This window comes from Gossypium raimondii, chromosome 13 (assembly GCF_025698545.1).
Source record: "Gossypium raimondii isolate GPD5lz chromosome 13, ASM2569854v1, whole genome shotgun sequence".
Lineage (NCBI taxonomy): Eukaryota > Viridiplantae > Streptophyta > Magnoliopsida > Malvales > Malvaceae > Gossypium > Gossypium raimondii.
In genome coordinates, this window is record NC_068577.1 from 33,894,928 (window position 1) to 33,919,165 (window position 24,238).

Genomic DNA, 24,238 nt, shown 5'->3' on the forward strand with positions numbered 1-24,238 from the left:
TTTATGTGATTATAGACTCGTCTAGATTATCTACTAAAGTAAGTTGTCTTTCTCGTAATGTAAACGTTCTTATAATGCCACTTATCATCAGTTTAAACTTGAACTATGGTGTATTCACCCTTCAAAAGCACTACTAATAACTCTTTTAGGAAATATCTGTAACAGCCCGATTTTGGGCCTAGTCGGAACAATGGTTTTGGGACCACAAATCCAACGGGAAAAAAATTATTTTTATTATATTTTTATGGTCTACGATTTCATGGAATTATTTTTTGAAAATTTCGTTCGAAAATTTTGACGTTTGGGCACTCAATTTAGTAAAAAGGACTAAATTGTAAAAAGTGAAAAAGTTGAGTTCTACATGTTAAAAGTGTCCAATTGTTATGACATTTTAAATTAGAGGTCCTTAAATGGAAATTAGGCCATTGGTTAACTTTTTGGACAAAATGGACATGAGATAAGTGAAATAGGATATTTTTAAGTTGGGGGCATTTTGGTCATTTAGTAATTAAAAGAATTAAAAAGGCCAAAATAGCCAAAAATTTGTCCATCTTCAAGCCTTGGCCGAATTTCACAAGGGGGGAGCCATATTTAGGGTTTTCAAGCTTCCAAGTTCCATAGTAAGTGATTCCAAGCCCCGTTTTTAATGTTCTTTACATTTTTGGAGTCTAGTAACTTGATTTAAATTATTCTAGCAATAATTTAACCTAGGGTTTATATTTGGAAAAATACCCATAGGTGAAATGTGTTTATTTTTATGTTTTATGGTAGAATATGAAGCTTGAAATTATGTTAAACAACTTTTGCTAAGCGATTTTAAGTGAAAACGAGTAAAACGACATAATCGATAAAAATACCTAATGTTCATAAGTAAGTGTTAGAGTGGGAATTCAATGTTGCCATAAAAGGGAAAAATTTTCAGCATGTCATAATACATAAGAATAAGGGATGAAGTTTAATTTCCGAGCTTTGGGGCAAAAGTGTAAATATACAAAAGTTTAGGGGCAAAATTGTAATTTTTCCAAAGTTTGAGTCAAGGACTTTTTTGATAAATGTGAGTATTAAATAAGTCAAATGTGTTATTATAGATCAAGAAAGAAGTGGAATCGACCTTGATCGGAGAAAAGAAAAGGTTAAAGACTAAATTGCTAAATTTTTATATTGTTTCACCAAAGTAAGTTATGTGTAAATAATAGCAATATATTTTTATAAATTGTGAATTATATTTGATATGTGAATTAATATTAAATGTGGAAGGAAAATTGTTCATGAATTATTCAAGTGATAAAGTGTTTAAAATAAAGTGTTAAGTGTAAATTCCCGGTTGAACTTAGGAATAGAAGTGGATACAAGTGACATGTCACTAGAGACCAGTGTTACAGTGTTATAGTGAGTCCCGGGTGTTGGGTGATCTAGCATGTGTTGCAGACACCTGATAGCTTGTGTGAGCAGGCCCGTGGACATTTCCAGTGTTATTGATCAGTGGTAGCTTTAGCTACATTTCAGTGGTAGCTATGGCTACATATCAGTGGTAGCTTCGACTACATTTCAGTGGTAGCTTCGGCTACATATCAGTGTGGCACTTATGTGCTAATTCTCTACGTATCCATGTATATTTCGAGTGTTCAACGGGAAATTGACTAAGTGAAAATACATGAGATCATGTAACGATTAAGTGTAATTGAATGATGAATATATGTGTGGAATTGAATTGAATAGTGATCGAAAGTGAAAAAGTGAAATTATGAAATAGTAGAATTAGCAACAAAATAATTTTGAACAGAAACAGTTGTGCGACTTTGAAAAATCACCAAAAATGATGGAAATCGAATTAGAGAGTGAATAAGATATGAAATGAAAGCTTAATGAGTTTATTTTTACATAAAAGAAACAAAGCAAGAAAAAAACTTATATATTTTGAGATATTTTAAGTTTAGTGAGACAGGTTTAGAATGAGTTTGGAATCCCCTGTTCTGACTTTGGAAAATTGTTAAAAATTGTAAGAAAATAATTACAGGCTAAACTTTATATGTTTAGAACTCTGAATGAGTCTATTTTCAAGTGAAATAAACTTAAGTACCATCCGAATTCTTTACAGTGAGATAATTAATTTTTAGTGAAGAGATGTCAGAACTATCGAGCAGTGAAATAGGGGAAAATTTAAAGAATAAACTGTACTTATTGGCTTAGTCAAAAAATATAAAAATTTTATGGTAAGAAGATATATGAATTTAGTTTCAGGAAAAATTAACGGATCTTATTTGGAGCTCTGTAGCTCCAGATAAAAATAATTTAGTGACTCTGACTCGGATAGACAACTTTGGATATACATGTGAGTGGAGAGTAAAATTATAGAAAATGTTATTTATAAGAGTGTTATGTACATTAAGGATGTGGAATGGAGAGGAGGAGGAGGAGGAAAAATAAAATATATGAATGATTTGTATATAAATTGTTCATATGCCGATTATATTTGATAAACGTTGAATTAGAAATGACGTAATGTTTCATTTCAATTAGTTATTATGAATTGAATTGTAAATTCACATGGATGAAACCAAACAATTATTTGTTAGTATTATGCATGACATAATGTATTATTCTATATATATATATATATATATTCATGTTTGAATTATGATTGTTGAGAAAGATAAATTGGAAAGAAAGTTTAAATTGAGTAGAACACAGGGTTGAGTACTTTCGTTCAGTGATAAAGATGAATTGACAGAAAATACCATAGATGAACTATGGCAATAAGTGATATGTAATTCCGTGTAAGACCATAGCTGGGCTATGGCATCGGTATATGTTATGTAATTACGTGTAAGACCATAGTTGGACTATGGCATTGAGAAAATAAAGTACTCAATTCCATAAGACGTTCAGTAATTTGACAAAGTTGGTAAGTGTTACATGGACTCACACTCAAGTGATAGATTTATTGTGATTGTTGAAGTTGAATTCAATTAAGTGATTTCACCAATTGGATATTGTATATGACAAGATGTGTTAGTGAATTACATATTTATGAAATGAGATTTGAAGTTCAGTAAGTGATATACGAAATTAATATGAAAAGATTTATGATTGTTATTAGTATTGTTTCGACATAATGTGGATTCTTCGATGTTGAAATGATTTAACGGATTTATTGAGCATATGAATGAGTATGATACTCATACGAGTTAGTATAGATATGTACATGTGTCTTATAAGCTTTGAAATGATAAGACTTGTGAATTGTGAATTAATCTGTGTGAAAGTATATGGGATAAATTAGCGAATCTTTATAAGATATTTCATATTTAATATATTACAATGGTTTAATAGGAAAAATATGACGAGACGAGAATATGAAATGATACGGATCAATTCAGATACTCTCGAGAAGCAAGTAATAATTGATAAATTCATATGACGAGAAAGTGAAGGATTATAAGATCATATATGGCTATGAAATGAACAAATGGTGATAGCTATAAGGCTTGGATCGAATGAGTATATATATATTGGGCCTTGTAAGCCCTAATTAGCGATTCGAAGATAATAATTTGAAAGTTTTAATCTGTATGAAATTTTATAACTCAGTTTAATACCTATTCCGGTGTCGAATACGGGTAAGGGGTGTTACAATGTGACATCGCCAAATTCGGCCATAACGTTTAGGTTGGGTTTGGGGTGTTACAATATCTTTATGTCATATTCAATTTTATCAGAAGCCTATCCAAACAGAGATGTTTTCAAACTTACTCAGATTTCTACCACAGAGTTATCTAGTGAAGAATTCTCTAAACTTACCCTGATTTTACCACAAAGGCGATTATCTGGATCTCGCCTCAGAGACATTATGGGATGCGTCACAAAGGTTTTACAGAATGCGCCACAAAGGCTTAATAGAATGACTACAAAGGCTTAACAGAACATTACATGCTTACACTCCCAACGGACTATCTCAGAGAGTGCCATAGGTTTCTCCACATGGTCTTATACATATCTTCATGTCATGATCTAGCAGTCCAGTCTACTTCTCACTAGAGGTATCACCATGAGTATTTTCATTATCATACAATGCCATGGATCTCAACCACATGGTCTTACACATTCTCATGCTGTGTTTTTTCCAATCCAGTTTACATCTTACCGAAGTCTACACCATGAGTATCCTCTTCTTCATATGATGTCATGGGTCTCAACCACATGTTCTTACACACATTTTCATATCATGACCTGTCAATCATGTTAGCAATGTACCTACCCTACCGGAGGCATCTCAAATGGTCGTATTACTCACTTAACACAAAATGCACTTACTCAGATTGGTTCAAACTTCAGAAGAAATCATATTCTTTTATAAATGATGTCATGTCCATACATACCATTTCTAATTATGCAGAACTTTTACGATAATTCACACACATACACTCACCAACTATCTGAGAAGACATCAACATGTGATCTACCATTATAAAATAACTTGCAAGAGTCAAAAAAAAGACTCACTCGAAACTCACCTTTACTATAGCTCAAAGTTCCAAATTCGATCATCCTTCTCGAACTAGCAACAACAACGCTTAAGAGAACATGAAACTTCTATTAAAATCTCATTTACAATCAATTTACTAACATATCGATTACTAATGACCCCTATGCAGGGCCTCTTATACACACTCTATTGTTTATACGCTTCTTAACACCTTTACTCTTTCAAAATCATAACATGCAAAGCTATCAGACTTACCAGGAGGTTGAAACATCCACTGACTAACCCAAAAATCTTAACTTACAGGTTAACGAAGAAGGAATAAATGTTTAGATCTAAGAAAAAGAACTAAAGGGTGGAATAGAAAGAACAAAAAACCATCTTCCTAATCTATTCTTACTATATATATACATATACTCAAAGTGGCCATATTTACTAAAAGTATCCTTTGTTTTCCTACTAAAAATCTGAGGCAAGTAGAGGAAATTTTGGTGAATTTGATGTTTAAAGATAGGTCAGTCAAGAAGAGAGTCAAATCAGTCCAATCGAACCTTTACTAATCCCATTATGAGATCCAACTAGAATAGTGTTCATGTAAACTAGACATATTACACCTTGGAGGTGACTTGCTTATGGCATGGTCTTAAAGACACTTTAGTCCCTTACAATTCTCTCATAGACTTAATAGGCATTTCATGTTCAGCCAAAACTTTGAGGCCCGCCCTTCATTTTTTTTTTACCCTTTCTTCAATTGAAGAATACCCCTAAATGAAATCCTTAAATGCTACTATGGGCGGATACTTTATGTGCCAACTTTAGTTTTCCAGAAGCCTGTAAAATGGCGGACTATGCTACTATAGTACGCCAAAATAGGTTACCTTCATGTTTACTCATCTTCTTTTCGAATCCGCTAAATTTGGGGTGTGACAAAATCTATGGAGTTTTATTTTATGCCTAGCTTTCCTTAATATTTAAGCAGCCTTCCATGAATTTTATGTACAGAACTCACTAAGTTCTTCTGAACTTATAAGATTACTACTTTGGTGCAGGGTATATAAGGACTTGAAATCATGAGTAGGGACCAAGTTAGACCTCGCTAGAGTTAGAGGTAGGCGTGGTAGCTGTTTCATGTATATAGTGGGGATTCCTTAGAGGCCACGCCTAAGGGTTTAAGTAATTGTGTCAGTAAATGAGTCTTAATTTAAATCTTACAAATAGATGTGGGATTTACAGTAGTAAGAATTATTGCTAGTTCTTTATGAATCTTAATAGTTTTAGTTTGAAATTTTAAGTTGTTCCAGTATGAAACGAAAGTAGAAGCACGAATAAAATTAAATTAATCGGGACTTTCTATCATCTTGTACCTGAAACCTACGATCAGGTCGAGTATAAGGTGTTACAAATCCAAGTTGATTTTTTAATAAAGTTTTCTTCCTTGAAGTGATGGGGAGTCAGTGTCGCGACCCCTACAACCGTTAAGGTCTTCCTTGATGTTTGGCCTTAGTCATCTCCCTACACAAGCTTAAATCAATCATTAGACTCCCAATGGCATATTTTTTCCAATTTGGGTCTCAAAAGAAGTAAAATGTAAGAAAATATATTATTAACACTAAAAGCTAAGAAACAATAAAAAAACATTAAAAAGACTTATAAACTACTTGAGAAAAACCTTATTAAGTATTCAAGAGAGCCTAATTTGACATATCAAATTACGACAGGTCAATTTTTGGATTGTAGAATGAGTTTGGATTTGATTTTAGCATCGATTAATTAGTTATAGTAAGTTTCGGTATTTTCGTTATTGATATATGTATTGAATCTCGATTTTTGAAGCTACCAAAGCTAGCAGAACCTCTAAAGCGAATGGAAAAGTGAAGGTCATTGATTAGTTATTTCTAATCAATGAATTCTTAGGATTATGATTTGTGATCTCTATATTTTGATATATTCTACATCATAGTTAGATTAATTTCTTAAGTAATTGACTAATTATGTTGAAGTTGGTTAAATTTGATTTTTAAATGAATTTACATCTATGATGTTACATTTTTTATGGATAATAAAATCACATTGATTGTTATAATGTCAGATTCAAAATTGTCACTGAGTTGCTAATAAAATTTAATATTCTACCCGAAAAATGTATTGGGAACCTTTAGATATAGTTGGCATACCTTAGAGTATAGTGATCCCTCATTCGTTACCATTGTAATTATTCAGTCTCCCTTGTACGCCCATGAGTATTGTCATTGTTACACTTCACACATTTGGTATTATGATGGCTAAGTCATGATAGGCTTGTATCGAAGTATTGTCATTGTTTAAAGAAGTGATTTTTGTTATCTTCATTGATTGTAATTGGGAGTATAGTTGGATACTCATGTATCCAGACAATTTTTCGTATAATGTTACTTAGGCCATATTAAAATGAGACAATATGAATTGTTAATAAATGAAAGTAATTTATATACTTGTTTTTTGTGATGAAATGTTTAATTGCTAAAATGTTAATGAAGTTGTGTTATGAAAGTAGTAATTTTTGGATTTTATTAAGTATGGTTTGGTACTAATTTATGGATTTTACTTGTTTATTGTATTGAGTTCATATATGATTTAGAATGCTTTTAACTTAATGTATATAATATTGTTAGAGCTTAGTTGATCACCACTAAGCTTGTAAAAGCTTAATGTTTTAGGTGTTTGTTTTGTGCGCAGACCATGGGTAAAACATAAAGGAATCTTTGGCAGCACTTCGTTATTAGTTATTTCACATATCTTTAATTTCATAAAGACTCTTTTTCATTTTTGATTTTTTTAAGGATATGTTAGAGTTGTGACCTAAATTCTTATTAAAATAAAATATAGGTTGCACAAAAAGAATCCGTATAAAAGTTTACTTCCTTCGTTTGATATTGATTTCAATAAGGTGTTTCAACCTTACTGCATTACTTCTATTAGATGTTGATTAGAATAAGGTTTTCTAAACCTATAAATAGACGCAGTCTATACTTCTTGTATTTATTCAAATTCGACATAGTAATTTTTCTTCTCCTTTGCCCATATTTTTTTCTCGAAAGGGTTTTCACGTAAAATATGTGTTTTATTTTTCTCTATTTTCTTACCATTATCGACATTCTATTTTTTTTAAAATTGGTATCAGATCTTTTCGAGTTGCTTATCTCAATCATGGTAATGGTGTCACTGAAGTGTGAAATTCTACTATTGGATTGCAATACCAGATTCGCGTTGTGGTAGATAAAGATGTAGTCAATTCTTGCGCAGATAGATTTGGAAGATGCCCTGCTGGAGATAGATAAGATGCCTTCGACATTGATGGATAAAGAGAAGAAGCATAAAGATCGAAAGGCCTTGAAACAATTACATTTACATTTGTCTAACGAAATTTTACAGGATGTGATGAAGGAAAATAACGTCGTTGCATTATGGGCAAAACTGGAGTAGCTATGCATGTCAAAAACCCTGACAAGTAAGTTACATATGAAGCAACGTCTTTATGCTCATCGTTTAGAAGAAGGTGCATCTCTGTACAAACACTTAACTGTGTTTAAAGAAATTATTTCAAACCTAGAGGCCATGGAGGTTTAATTTGATAAAGAAGATTTAAGGACACGATTTTGTATAGTCATGGATCTCTCACAGTTGATGAGGTACAGTTGATGAGGTCTATGATTCTTTGACCTCGTATGACAAGATGAAACATCTTGTGATTAGATCCAACTATTGGGGAGAGGGTTTTATTATTCGTGGGAGACAAGAACGAAATATTGATGATGATCGTGGAAAGGCACAGGAATGGAATCCTCGTAGTAAATCTAAGGGTAGATCGAGATCTTCAAATATAGGTAAAACTTGTAAATTCTACAAAAAGAAAGGGCACATTAAATCTAAGTGCTATAAGTTGCAGAACAAGATCAAAAGGGAGGCTACGAATCAAAAGGGAAAACAACCAGAAAAATCTAGTGAAGTTGATGTTGTAGAACACTACAGCGATGGTGAACTCTTAGTTGCTTCTGCAAACAATTCTAAAGTGAGCGATGAGTGGATCCTTGATTCTAGTTGCACCTTTCATTTGAGTCCCAACTGGGATTGGTTTACAACTGATGAAATAGTGTTTGAAAATTTTATTTTAATGGGAAATAATGTTTTGTGTAAAATAGCAGGTGTTGGAACTTTAAAGTTAAAATGTTTGGTGGAGTTGTTAGAGCACTTAGTGACATACGACATGTTCCAGAATTGAAGAGAAATTTGATTTCGATGAGTACTCTTGATTCAAAAGGGTATAAATACACAGCCGAAAGTGGGGTTCTGAAGATTTCCAAAGGTTCCTTCGTTGTGATGAAAGGGCAGAGAAAAATTGTCAAGTTATATGTTTTGTAGGGTTCTATTGTTACTAGTGATGTTGTAGTTGCTTCTTCTTCCTTGTCAGATGATGATGTTACTAGACTTTGGCATATACGTTTAGGGTATATGAGTGAAAACAGTATGACAGAATTGAGCAAAAGAGGAATTCTTGATGAGCAAGGCATTAGCAAATTAAAGTTCTGTGAGTATTGCGTTTTTAGGAAGCAAAAGAGAGTTTGATTTACCAGATGAATCCATAACACGAAGGGAACATTGGATTATATTCATTATGATCTTTAGGGACCATCCAGAGTGTCTTTGAGAGGTGGAACTATTATATGCTAACTCTTATTGATGATTTTTCCGGAAAAGTTTGGTCGTTCTTCCTGAAGCAAAAAAATGATGTGTTTTATGCCTTAAAGTTTTGGAAAAATATGGTTGAAAAATAGACAGGAAAATAGATAAAACACCTCTGGACAGATAATGGCTTGAAGTTCTGTTCTGATGAATGTAACGAATTGTGCAAATCAGAAGGGATCATGAGACACTTGATAGTTTGTCATACTCTACAGCAAAATGGTGTTGCAGAAAAAATGAACAGAACGATCATAGAGAAGGTTTGACATATGTTGTCTAATGCTAATTTATCGAAGTCATTTTGGGCTGAAGCAGCCTCTACTACATGTTTTTTAATCAACCAATCTACATTCGTTGCCACTGTGAAAAAGACTCTATGAGAGATATGATCTGGTAAACCTACTGATTATTCTAATTTAAAGATTTTTGGATGTATTGCATATGATCATGTTGATAATTGAAAATTGGAACCAAGATTTGTTAAATATGTTTTTCTTAGTTATAAAGCTGATGTAAAAGGGTATAAGTTGTGGTGTCCTGGAAATAGAAAAGTTGTAATTAGCAGAGATGTTGGTTTTAATGAAATTTTTGTGCTACCTAACTTATCTCTTAAAGATTCTTCAAATAAATAATAACAAAAGCAAGTGGAGCTTCAGATTGATCCGGTATATATAACAAAGTCAACTCCTCAAGTTAGTACAGAAAATAAGAATAGAGTCACTTCTTTACCACAATATTCAATTTCCAAAAACAAAACTAGAAGAGAAATTAACCCTACAAAGAGGTATACTGAGGCTGATCTAGTTGCTTATGCTTTAAACGTGGCTGAAGATATAGATGGAAATCAAGAGCCATCTACTTATTCTGAGGTAGTTAGCCGTGAAGACTTAGAAAAGTGGATGTTTTCCATGCAAAAAGATATAGAGTTACTCCACAAGAATAGAATATGGGATCTTGTGAAGCTTCCTAAAGGTAAGAATGTTGTTCGTTGTAATTGGGTGTTCAAAAAGGAAAGAAGAGACTCTATGAGTTGAATAACCCAGATATAAAGTAAGGCTTGTTGCAAAGTGTTATAATAAAGTGTGGACTTCACAGATGTGTTTTCTCCAGTTGTGAAGAATAGTTTGATTCAAGCCTTACTTGGTATTGTGGCCATGTATGATTTGGAGCTCGAACAGTTAGATGTAAAAACAACATTCTTGCATGGAGAACTTGAGAAGGACATTTACATGCAACAACAAAAGGACTTTACAGTCTCGAAAAAAAAGACTATGTTTCCTTGTTGAAAAAGTTATTTTATGGCTTGAAACAATCACCAAGGCAATAGTACAAGAGGTTTGATTCTTTTATGACTTCTAATGATTTCAAAAGAAGTAGATTTGACAGTTATGTTTACTTTAAGAAGAACAGTGATGGTTCTTTTGTGTATCTACTCCTCTATGTTGATTACATGTTGATAGCAGCGAAAGATAAAGGAAAGATAAGAAAGGTCAAAACCCAGCTTAGTGAAGAATTTGATATGAAGGATTTGGGAGCAACAAAGAAGATACTTTGTATGAAGATTCTCAGAGATAGAAAAGCAAGTAAATTGTACCTAAGTCAGAAAGGGTACATTGAGAAGTTTTTTGCAGGTTCAATATGCAGAATGCTAAGCCTGTTAGTACTCCTTTAACGACCCATTTCAAACTTTCATCAGCTCTGTCTCCACAATCAAATGATGAGATTGACTACATGTCAAATATTCCATACTCTAGTGCAGTGGGATCACTTATGTATGTTATAGTTTGTTCACGTCTAGATTTATCATATGCAGTCAGTGTAGTTAGTAAATACATGACGAATCCCGGTAAAGAACACTAGAAAGCAGTTCAGTGGATTTTGAGATTCTTACGAAGCACTACTGATGTTTGCTTACAGTTTGGAAGAAATAGAGATGGAGTCATTGGGTATGTTGATGCTGATTTTGCCGGAGACCTTGATAAAAAAAGATCTCTCACATGTTATGTCTTTATAATTGGGGGTTGTGCAATCAGTTGGAAAGCCACCTTCCAAATTATTGTCACTTTGTCTACCACTAAAACTGAGTACATTGCAGTTACTAAGGCTTGCGAAAAAGCTATTTGGTTAAAGGGTATATTTAGTAAACTCAATGACAACCTTCAAATTCGTATAGTATTTTGTGACAGTCAAAGTGTCATCTTCCTTACGAAATATCAAATGTTTCATGAAAGAACAAAGAACACTGATGTTCGGTATCATTTTGTTCGTGATATTATTTCTTGTGTTGTTACTGTTGTGAGCAAAATTAGTAATCATGATAATCCCGCAGATATGATGACTAAGTCACTTCCTATAACCAAGTTTAAGCATTACTTAGACTTGGTTGGTGTTCATTGTTAAAGATAAACCCTTAAGGGGTTTCATGAAAGAGGTGGAGAATTTTTTTGTTGAGAATTCGTGTCAAGGTAGAGATTGTTAGAGTGTGACCCAAATTCTTATTAAAATAAAATACAGGTTGCACAAGAATAATTTGTATAGAAGTTTACTTCCTCTGTTTGATATTGATTTCAATAAGTTGTTTCAACCTTACTACATTACTTCTATTAGATGTTGATTAGAATAAGGTTTTCTAAACCTATAAATAGATGCAGTCTATACTCCTTGTATTTATTCGAATTCGACATAGTAAATTTTTTTCTCCTCTACCCGTGGTTTTTTCCCGAAAGGGTTTCCACGTAAAATCTGTGTGTTCTATTTTTCTCTCTTTTTTTACCATTATCAACATTCTATTTTTCAGCACGTACCTAAGACCTGTTGAGATTTTGATTTTTTTGTCTTTATTTAAGTTGATTTGTTTACATAAGTGCTTTTCGCTACATCAGCATAGCCTTAAGTTAAATTATTGATTTGATTCATTAAGATTGATGAATTTTGGTTTTTGTCTAAATATATATACAAGGATTCAAGTATTGTAAATTTATGGCTTGTATGTTGTTGGAAGTAAGGGTCTAATTTACCAAGTGGGCTAAAATTTTCATATGTGAGTGTTTTACATGTTTTAAATGTGTTGCAAGAGTGACAATACGTATTAGATATTTTAGTTATGTGATTGGTAATTCTTTGGGATATTTTGGCATGTTTTGAATATGTTAAAGTTGAAAATTTTGCACTTTTTTACTCATTTTTGCAATTTTGGGTACCAAGTCTAAAGGCAGTAAGATAATGTTTCAAGACATGTTGAACTATGTAGGTAAATGTCTCAAGACATGGTGACAAGTTATAAGACTTGTCCAGTGAAGTCTCAACACATTCGAAGTCAATAGCTAAAGTTAGCTTTAAGGAAGGTAAGTCTCAAGACATGGCTTCTGTGTCTCGAGACATGCGACCATTTATCGATACATTGGCCCAAGTATTAAGACATAGCTTATAAGCCTTTAGTATTGGGCCCCCAATTGATGTTTTATGGCCTATTTGAGCTTGATTCTTATTTTTCATGACTCGTGGTTGTTTGAAACATTAAATTAGATGTTTGTAACTTGAGTTTAGGAGTGGATTGAATGTATGATTGATTGATTAGGTTGCTCCAATGAAAAATGTAATGCTTTGGATTCGATCAGACTCCTAGACTAGGTTTGAGAGTGTTAAGTTGTGCTCTTTTCCTTTATCATTGCTAATGGTTTTTAGTGAGGAAACTTACAATAAAGATTGTGGATTCTTTTTTCCTTCATTACATTTTTATTCCATAGTATTTTTTAAAAAAAGGTTTTTGTGAGGTGCATTTTTCGTTGGTAGACATCGAAATGGTGGTGTTATAACTCATTTTTTATTATGGATTCTCTTAACTATCAATAAAATTATTTATTAATCAATTTCAATTATTCTTGAAATAGCCCTCACTCGTCTCGATGGCTCGTATGAATGGGAGATGCCATTGAAGCATGTACGTGTAAGAATTCTTGATTTTATTTTAGGATTAAGGGTGTAAATCATTTTTTAAAATAATTAAAATATTATTTAAATAAATCTAAATTTTTAGAATCATTTTAAAAACATTTAGAATTTATGTGGAGTTGAACTGGGGTGATTGAGACTTAAAACAGATCTCGAAAGGTCAAAACGACTTGAAATAGTGCCAGGTTGAAATAGGCACAGAGTCACGACGTGGGACTTATAATGTCGCAACATGATTGATTGAGTCAAGATGTCACGACGTAAGGGATGCGAAGTCACAATGTTGGTGAAAGGGTCACACGTTGCAATTCTATGATCGCGACGTGACTCATTGAGTATGCTCAAAATGCTTCAAAATGTTTTCCAAGGTCTTTCTAATCATGATGTATCTAAGACATGCTTAAAATATCTCAAATATATATACAAAATCCATTATAAAACACTTTAAAATTACAACCAATAATCTCAAAATTAAATTAATCATGCATATCCAAAAGAAGAAAAGGATAATGAAATAAATTATGAGCTCTCAAGCTCAAAGTTAAGCAACATTCAACACAAAGATCAAGAAATATAAAAGTAACATATTTACTTATATAGACTCATACTACATAAGACAACTAAAAATATGTCATTTTCATACTCTTATGGGTCTCGATGATAAAAACAATCATGGATTGGGTTAGGCTTCAAGACTCCTAGAATCAATAATCTATGTGAAAAAATAACAACGTGTAAGCAAATAATTCTTAGTAAGTTCAAATGGAATTCACTATACTTACCTTGTTGGAGATGAGCATACCAAATGCCATAATAACATAAACAATGCTATTAATAATCACAATTACAACACATAAGGCAAATTAAACATGATAACTTATAAGCATTTCAACATTTTCAACTTTCATTATTGATTTATCATAATTTGATACGTCAAATTAGGCTCTCCATTACACTTAAAGAGCTTATTCTCAAGCAATTTAGCTATCTTTTATTTGCTTTTGTCGTTTTTTAGTTTTTGTAGTTAATAAATTGTTTTCGTGAGTTTTATGATATTTTGATACCCAAATTCGCCAATCATACCATGGGAAACCTAACAATATGATTGAGTGGTGTAGGGAGTCGATACTGACCCATACTTGAAGAAAACATCACCTAGAAGGGGGTATCACGATATCGAAGCATGGAAGTCGTGATACCCCTTGCAGTGTTGAAATGAAGAGAACTGAGGTCATCTTCAGTGCTATTGTGATACCCAGCATGGGTATCACGATATTGAGACACCCCAAGACCCCCCCAATTAAAGACTATCGTGGGTATCGCAATACCAAAGCCTAGGTACTGTGATACCGTTGCCTAACGAGTGAAAACATTGTAGGGGTAATTTTGTGTCCAAACAAGCTCATGTCTTTGTTTTCATTTACGGGAATAATGATCAATGTTAGTAGACTATAAATACCACTTTATAAGCCTTTGAATTCAGATTTTGTTGGCTGAATATTTCTCCTTAGTTTTCATAGTGTTAGGTTAGATTTTCTTTTCTTTTCTTTTTTAGATTGGGTTTTTTCTTTTCTTTTTAGATTAGATTTTAATTTTGTTGTTCTGTTTCTTTTTCTTGTTAAAGAATTTTTGTAAATGAAGATGGATCAAGCTTTTGGGTGCCATTGGTTCCACATCTAAATGAGCATTTCTAACCATTACCTTTATATTGTGCATATCAATTATTCGATAAGATGTCTATTTGGGTGTTAAGCTTTATTATGTGCTGATATTGCTTGTTGGTTAATTGATGAATTGATTATTAAACTAAGTTAATATCTATGCTTGATTTTTTTGGTTGTTCTTTTATGTCAAAATGCTTAATACGCTAGAATTGACGTCTCTAGTGAAAAATCTAGATAAATGATACCGAAAGGAGAGTTTATCATTAGATAGTTTGATATAATTGTGCCGAATAGTGAGACCGAGAGGAGAGCTTAGGTGGTATCTTTTAGTCTAGGATGAGACCAAGAGGAGATTCCTAGTTGAGAGTGGTAAACATTATAATTGGTATAGGTTTATTAGCTTAGTTAGCAATTAACGAATCAATGGATCATGGTTTTAATCATTAACATTGTCTAAGATAATAGGAAGAAAGTTTAGCTTAATTTGTTTAATTGATAGTTTAAATTTAGTTTATAAACAATTTATATTTTGGAATTTGCACTAACAATTTTGACTCGATTAGATTAGTAATTACTTAACTTGTAATTAACTTGATAAACACGTTTACCAATTTGACAATCCCTTAGGTTCGATCCTTGGAATACTCAGGTGTTTTATTTTAACGCTTATAAATATTACAACTAACTTGTCACACTTGCAGTAAGTCGCTTTTAAATTATTAAATAGTGTTGATTCTCAGTCTCAATGCACGTACGCCAGGCTGTGGTCAAGTCATTGGTGCCGTTGTTAGGATTGTAACGGTGTAAATGTGTTATTAAGTTAGTTATCTGAAAAGAACAATATCCGTTGAAATACGAAGGGATTATATAATGCATTACTTTTCATGTTTTGTATTTTTCTTGTGTTGTTTTGTTTGTTTACCTTGTTGAGGACTTTATTTAATCATGTTTAATTCCAAAAACTACTTCATCATCACCCATTAATATAAACTCTAATATTTACTCAAATTTTGGTCCATAATGACCAAAATGCCCTCGAGAATAAAATTACCATTTTGCCTAATGATACGAGTGGCCCAGTCTAATTCAAAGTCCACGATGTAAATGTGTTAAGTTTTCCTCAAGAACCAATCACGAGATCCAAATCCAAGCAGTTGAAGTCAAAACTCAACTAATACATTCAAGACTTTATCACGAAGAAATTTCGAGAAAAAAAGTTGAAAATCCAAGATGATGGACTTTGGAGTTCAATAAGGAGCGACGATGAAATAGAAAGGACCAATTTTGTTTGTCGACTTAAATCTCAATCCATGATGAAAAGCCCATGTGGAAGATCTTAACAAGCTTAGGCGTTACACTTTAAGAACCTCAATCACACTTAGTCATGTTATAATCAGTCAACTTGCAGAGAATTTTGAAAAGGGATCCAGGCATTTCCGAGTCAATATGTCTTCATATCAATCTAAAGCCTGTCTCTTAGCTTCTTAACGTATTTTGAATCACTCTATTTTGAGTTCAGGAGCTCAAGTTATGACTGTTTTAGTGAAGACTGCTCAAGTAGAAGTTCTGAACGGGATTATTACGAAAATTACGAGTTTCAGGCTTTTAATTCGAGTTTAAATCATTTTGGGCTTGATTTTTAGGCTTAATTTTTATTATATATGAGCCCAATATTATATTTATTCGGTCTTATTATTTCATTATTTATTTATTTCAAATTTTAGATATCATTTAAGTATTTTAAGTTATTTAGGAGTTTTATGTTTCTTAGTTAACAAGAAAGTTTAGTTTAAAACTACTTATTTAGATGAATTAGAGTTTTAGTATACTTGAGAGTTTTATTTGGATATACTTAGCTAGCCTATATAAAAGTCTCTTCATTGTTCATTAGAGAGACAATTCATAATTCATTCAACAACTTCTCTCTTTGAGTTTTTCCCTTCAAGAATTTCTCTCGAGTTTTCTTTTAGAAGAGTTTTAACAATCTTTTCAAATTGTGGAGATTATTTTAAAGCTTTTTCTTGCCAAGTTTTCTTTTTTAAGGGAAATTAGAGTCATTTGAAGGGGGTTATGGATTCATCTGGTTTCCAAGGCTCCTGAGGACTTATACACACCACTTTCCATCTTTTCCATCTATCTTGTTTTGTTTCTTTGTTATTCAATTTTGTTCTTGTTTAATTGTTTCTAATCTTTAATTTGGATTCTTTTTCTTTTTTTCTATATTTTATTACTTGTTTTAATTATTGTCTTTTTTCCCCTTCAATCTGACTTGAATTTGTTTGCGTTTCAGGTTGTGTCAAACTTCAAGTTTTCCTTCATTCGTCTAAAACCCTAAGTCAAATCTGTGACTTGGACAAACTTGCGATCATGTTTCGTGCGCGTCCATATCAACCCATGATTCGCATTTATACTCGATTGGGCCCGAAACTTTTCTAATGACCTCAGTCTAAAAATAATAAAATCCATTAAAATTGAATTTCTTATAAGATATAGGGATAAAATAATTGAAACAGTTCCGTACGAAACACTGAAAATGTTTTGGGGCGCAACAATGGTAATAACCTCCAATAAAGTAACCTCAAATGAATTGTGAGAATAAATCATATTATCTTAAATGTTTTCTTTGTGGAACAATAACTTCATTTATTATGTATAACTGATGAGATGCTAGAAAGCCAGTAAACATACTAGGCTTGTATACCATCTAAGAAATGAATGAAGAGCTCTCTGTTTTGCCTTTTTTTTATTTTATTGATATTTTCTTTTGAATTTGTTTTTCATTTGATTATTTTATAATAATATACACATATGCAACTCTAACGAAAGATATAACCATAAAGGTAAAAGGATTAGTTTATGGAGTTTTTTTTTGGATCATGTGTCATTTTGGAAAACATTCGAAGAAGGAGAACGTTATGGGAAAGACACAGTGATGGATATTAAGACTAAATTTTGGGAGGTTAATTAAAAGTTTTAAGAATTTAATGATATTTTTTTTCAAAAAATATTGAAAGCTGTAATTAAAAAATTAAAAAATTTTGTGAGATTAATGAGAATTTTGAAAAAAAAAAATGAAGGATTTCGACCGTGCGGAAAGGCATCAGTAGAAGTCCAGAAGATATTATTCAATGATGATGTAGGTGGACAGGGATGGCTTCTCTTAACCTTCAAAGGCCCAAACTTGTTTTACCCACATTTATTGATCTGCTTCCTTATAAATAAGCCTCACACCTGTTATTTGTTTTCCACATGAGACAAAGCCCACGATTATCTAAATTTTGCTTCTTAAAGGATTTCATTTGCAGTTTCAAATATTTGTGGTAAAATTATCTTTTTAACTCCTTTTATGTTTTAAAAGGATTTATTGATATTGGTACGGCTCAATATTGGAGATTTGTCATTATGTTTCGATGTTTTGCACTGGTTTATACTTTGAATTGTTGTTCGTTTTTTATGCAAGGAGATTACTTTGGCTTCAGTGAGTTGCAAAATGTTGTTAGCAGCATGCTCTGTTCTTATATTGATCATGCAAGAAGTAAAGAAATGTAAGACTTAAAAAAGACCGTATAAGCAAGCTGTCTCAAGAAGCACAACCTTAAAAGAACATATAGGAATGAATCAATGAGTGTTGTATCCCAGAATCAGAGTACAATATGTGGGTGTACGTATATGAAACTAGAAGAGAGTAAATAATTCTCTACACTACACATGATTCTTTTCATCCATGTTGGTTGAAGTTGAAGATGAAACAAAGGGTTCCCTGATTTGCCATCCATTCTCCAACTCATCTGATGATGTTTTTGATGACTTGTTATTATGCTCCCTGCTATAAATTGCGTATAACAGTAGCTGAGCTATTCCAAGCACAAACCCTATCCCATTTGGTACCTGCAACCATAACACTACCTTCTTATTTGTGTTATTCGAATGCAGGATATGTGAAATTCCCATGAACACAGGCCTAAATTCTTGCCCTAATCTCAGATATTATTACAACTTACTCCAAGGAAGTAATCTTTGACGAGCACAGCATACAAAGTCCATATGGCTCCGTTTAAGAAGACGAAAAACGAGAGAAGGAAAGGCATGAACTCCACGCTTTTACTTGTCACCACTGTTCTCTGCACAATGTTTCATGTTTAATGATTAGCATCACTCCGATACGATATGATTTCAAACTAATATTAAGGTGATCTTACCATTGCTGCTAAAGGTGAGCCATACATGAGAATATTAAGGCCTACACACAGAAAACCTATCACATCAATCCTCATTTCTCCATCCAGAATCAGTTGAGTGCCCAAAACTGTTGCTGCTACAAATCCCACATCAAAAACTCCAAATAGTATCCCAGTTTTAGCCTAAAACACACAAACCATAGCACGGAAATCACTAAATTGAATATATTTTGAGGACTGCAATGTTGAGTTGATAGTTGATGATTGATACCCTGATTCTTGGAGGTGCAAAAATAAGGAACAAAGCTACATAAATCAACTCGACCACTATTCCGAATCCATTTACAGTGGCTACGAGGAGACTTCCAGGCTTTGTAACACCGTAGTAAGTCCATAAGGCTGAATTCAAGAGGGTGCAGATGTAAGGAAAGCTCTCAAATTCTTCAGTTGACCGGTGCCTCACTATTCTGCAGAAAGTGCCCCTGCAATTCCAATCACATGAAATGCATTTACTAATTGAAGTGGAAATGGCTTAGAATCATTTATACATATACTTACAATGGAGAAAGAAAGAGTAAGACTGAGATGATGTTGCCTGATTCATTAACACAAACAATAGAAGGTAATTAGATTTTTGTAAATCCCATTGGAATTTGCAATAACATAATCTAATTAATGCTTTTACCTACTACTCCAACCAAGAAACTCAAGCTTGTCATGTTGGTAAAAGGCCGCTTTGTTATGAAAAAAGACAAAGGAGGATGGAATTGCTATTTAGTAAAATTATCCCAGGATTACTTAAAAAATAAATTGCTGTCTGTTCCCTATTCTGACATTTATTTAATACAAGACAGGAATCATGTGCCATATATATTATAGTAATAATAATAGTTGAGAATGTTAAGGGTGTATTAAAATTTTAATTTTACTGATCCATAACTGGAATGCCTTGCAAGCAACCTAAATCTTTTGTCCTTTACATAATTTCATATATTAAGTTGACTATACGGATGAACTTGGAACCTTTTGGGCATCCCCACTTTTTTGTAAATATTAATTTTCTTTTTTTGCCTCATTTAAAAAAATAATAATTAGATGCTTATAAATAAAGCAAACAAACAGAAAATGTTTTCAGATCAAGTTAATTATAATAGATGAGATCTGATTTTAAATAAATCATAATAAATTTATGAGTTTAGCCATGAGGTTTTCTCCAATTCAATTGTTGGGGGTGCTTTAGCTCTACTGGACAACTAAGCCTAGAAATCAAATAAGATATAGAGTTTGATAAAAAGTGATCAAAAAGAAAATCTGTAAGGTAATTTTTTTTATGATAAATATATATCAAAATTTTTAAATAATAAAATTAAGCTCCTCTTATTTATTTATTTATTTGGGTATTTAAACTTTCAAAATGCATCAAAAAGGCCCTCAAATCTTTTAAAAAAAGTCAATTAAGCCCCTACTTTTTTTTTGCACTCACTTGGGTACTTGAACTTTCAAAATGCATCAAAAAGACCCTCAAACTTAAAAAAAAAACAATTAAGCCCTTCTTTTATTAAAATTATAAAAATTAAAAGCTATAAATATTATTAAATTTTACTAAAAATAAATCTTAAAAATTTATAAAAATTGAAAAGATATAAAAATCGTAAAAAATATAAAATTTTATAAAGTCATAAGAAAATTATACAAAATGTAAAGAAATATAAATTTCAGTAAAAAATTATAAAATTATCGTACCAAAAGAAACATTTTATAATTTTTCTATAACTCTTATTGATTTTTATTTTTATCATTTTCACCACATGTCACTCGTGTCGTAACACGTGATGAATTTAATTGAAAGAAACTAAGGTCATTTATTTTTTTATGATTTTTATAAAATTTTACAAATTTTTTCATTTTTAAAGATTTTTATAAAAATTTCTAATTTTAGTAAATTTTAAATTTTTAAATTTTAATAAAATTTAATAATTTTCTAAAATTTATGATTTTTTATGATTTTTTCTAATTTTTAATAAGAGCAAGGGCTTAATTACTTTTTTTAAAATTTATTTTGAGGGTCTTTTGATGTATTTTAAAACTTCAAGTACTCAATTGAGTGAAAAAAGCAGGGCTTAATTATTTTGTTTGAAGTAGTTTGAGGGCCTTTTAATGTATTTTGAAAGTTCAAGTGCTCAATTGAGTGTAAAAAAAAATAGGGACTTAATTGCTTTTTTAAAAATGTTTGAGAACTTTTTACACCCTTAAACCTATATTATACAAGGAGAAGAAAAGAAATACGGAAAAGGAAAAGATTAATATAAAATTTGTGAAAGTTTATAAGTCATTTTAGGTGTACATTTACGTGTTTTTGTATTTGTTTAATATTTTTATTTTAATCAATTTTCTCATTTTGCATTCATGTTATATAGTTGTGTACTAGAAATTGTTTAATCAAATGAATATTATTAAAATAAGAGATTATGGCTAGATTCATTATTAAAATAAGAGATTATAGCTAGATTTATTTTGTACTTTAATAAAATTATTAATGTGGTATAGTTTCAATTTGTCCAATTTAATATCTGTACTTTTGTTCTGTCTAATTTTTATACCCCAAGTTTATAGTGTCATCTCTAGTGAGACTTATCAGAAATTTTTGTGTTCTTCTTTAATATCTAATTTAGCCTTCTTTGAATAATTTTGAGATGAAGTGAGAAAGGTAAAAGCAAAAGCAGTGGAAAGGGCTCAACTTTTTTTTTTCTACTCAAATCTGCAGCATCTTTTTTATTTTCTTATTCATACACTAAAAAGGAAAAAAAAAAAGTCATAGAAGATTCACCAAGACTCAATAAATCTATTCTTGTCTTCCAAATAAGTTAGAGATACCAAAAATCCCTACATCAAAATAGTCCGATATTGATATGTGCTAGTCATAGAACAAAAATGATGAGCCCATGATAAATGTTAAAAGTAATATGTTTTAGCCTCATTCTTAATGCGTTTTTAGATGATTATTCGATTTAAAATGGTGAATTTTATGCTTCTAATCATTTAAATTCATGTTTCTATACTTAGGAAAGTATTTGGGAGCAAAAGGAGCGAAAATCGAAAAACTGGAGCAAGTTTCAGGAGCCACACGGGCTAGACCCTCCCACACGAGCTGGGCACACGACGTGTGAGTCACATAGGCTACCGTACAGCCATGTGCCAATGGATTTCACGAATTACACTCCAAACATGTGGGAAAACACAATTTTTAGGTTTTTGGGCATTCTAAGACCTACATATACCAAATATAAGAAGATAGGAGTAAGTCGTTATAGAATATTTAAGAAAACAACTCAAAAAATGCCATTAAAGCCTACTCTAAAGCAGATCTCCATCAAGATTGAATATCTCCTTTTGATTTCTTTGAAGTTTATTATGGGTTTTCTTGTTTCTTATGCTTATACGATCTTTGAGATGTTTTTATTTGTGATTATGAACTAATTTTCTAAATAACTAGGGAGATAAACCCTAGGATGGATTCTATTATTTGATTTCTATTTTTACGAATATATACTTGGATCTTGTTCTCAATTATGTGTGATTAATTCTTGGTTTAATATTTCTAAACTATTAATCCATGTTTGATGTGCTTGAATCAGAGGAGGAATATACCCTGTTTAAGAGTAGATCTAACATAATTGAGTGGAGTTGCATGCAATCCTAGAAATAGGACGACATAAATCTACCTGATTAGAGTCAAATCTAATAGAGGGATCCATAGATCGAGTTAATGCGATAATAGGGGTTTTAATTAGAAAGAAATTTCAATTAATCAATCTAGAGTTAGTTACTCTTACTATCGAAACATATATTAGCATAATCTAGAGATTTCTATGGATCAAGATACTAAGTGAAAAAATTGTTTAATTTAGATTGATAATGACAGATGAAATCTAGGTGGATTCTTTCCTACCTATTGTTTAGCTTTTTGGTTGTTAATCGTTTGTTCTCCTGATTCGTTCTTTTTCGTGTTTTTTTTTATTTAATTAATTTACTTAATTTTAGTTTTAATCAATTTATCCAATTTGTTAGTTAAATAATAGAAAGATAGTAAATATTAGTATTTTTAGTCCTTGTGAGAACAATATCTTTACTCACTGTAGCTATACTATTAATTGATAGGTGCACTTGCCTTTGTCGAATTTTTAGTTGGTTTACGACTTGCATCAAGTTTTTGGCTCCGCTATCGGGGATAAAATATTAGGAAAACTTTATTTATATTAATTTAGCCATTTTTATTTTTATTTAATATTTTTGTTTTTAATTTAATTTTTCATTTGTTTGCTTCTGGCAGATTCTTTTGGTTTATGACTAGAGGAAACTTGTTGTATCCATCACTTTTTGATAGTGAGATTGAAAAGACTGCTCGTAAAAATTGTAAAGAGATTAGAGAAGCAAGTCAAAGCTAATAGAATATAGTAGACAATGAAAGATAAAAAGGATATTACCGTGGAGATAGGTGATAATCAAAATAATTAGCTACCTCTTGCAGATCCTACTCCTCGTACTATGTATGATTATACTAAGCCTACTTTGATTGGGACTGAATTGAGTATTGTGAGACCGAAAATTGCTGAAAACAATTTCAAGCTGAAGCTAAACACAATTCAGATGGTACAGTAGTATGTTTAGTTTGATGGTTTACAAGATGAAGATTCGAATACTCATTTAGCTAACTTTCTAGAGATTTGCGACACATTCAAGATAAATGGTGTTTTTGATAATACCATACGCTTATGGTTATTCTCATTCTCTTTAAAGAGCAAGGCAAAATGGTGGTTGAATTGGGTTCTAGTATGGAATATGAGCAAGTCAATTTTATGGGTAACAATTCTAGACCTCAAAATAACCCTATAACAATAACTATAATACAGGTTGGAGGAACCATCCAAATTTCTCTTAGAGTGGTCAAGGAAATCTAGGATCACAAACCCTCTTTGTGTTTTCATCAACCATATCAGTAAGAGAAGAAATTGAATCTTGATGAGATGCTTGCCAAATTTATTTCGGTTTCTGAAACTAGATTTCAAAACATTAAGGCAACTTTGAAAAATTAGCAAGCATCGATTCAAGGGCTTCAAAATCAAATTAAACAGCTTGTCAAACTTGTTTCGGAAAGACCACAATGTAGCTTACCTAGCAACACTAAAACTAACCCAAATGAGCAAGTCCACACAATCACTGTTCAAAGTGTGGAAGGGTTAGTT

At 31.7% G+C, this 24,238-nt stretch overlaps 1 protein-coding gene across 1 annotated transcript; it reads right to left on the minus strand.

Moving 5' to 3' along the window:
* Positions 1–18,412: 18,412 nt before the first annotated feature.
* On the minus strand, positions 18,413–19,812 carry LOC105781812 (bidirectional sugar transporter SWEET16). Its single transcript, XM_012606336.2, has 6 exons — positions 19,681–19,812; positions 19,554–19,590; positions 19,267–19,477; positions 19,017–19,178; positions 18,819–18,938; positions 18,413–18,705 (listed from the first exon to the last, which is right to left on the minus strand). The coding sequence occupies exons 1-6, from the start codon at positions 19,712–19,714 to the stop codon at positions 18,520–18,522; spliced, it is 750 nt and encodes a 249-aa protein (XP_012461790.1). The 5' UTR covers positions 19,715–19,812; the 3' UTR covers positions 18,413–18,519.
* Positions 19,813–24,238: the final 4,426 nt, after the last annotated feature.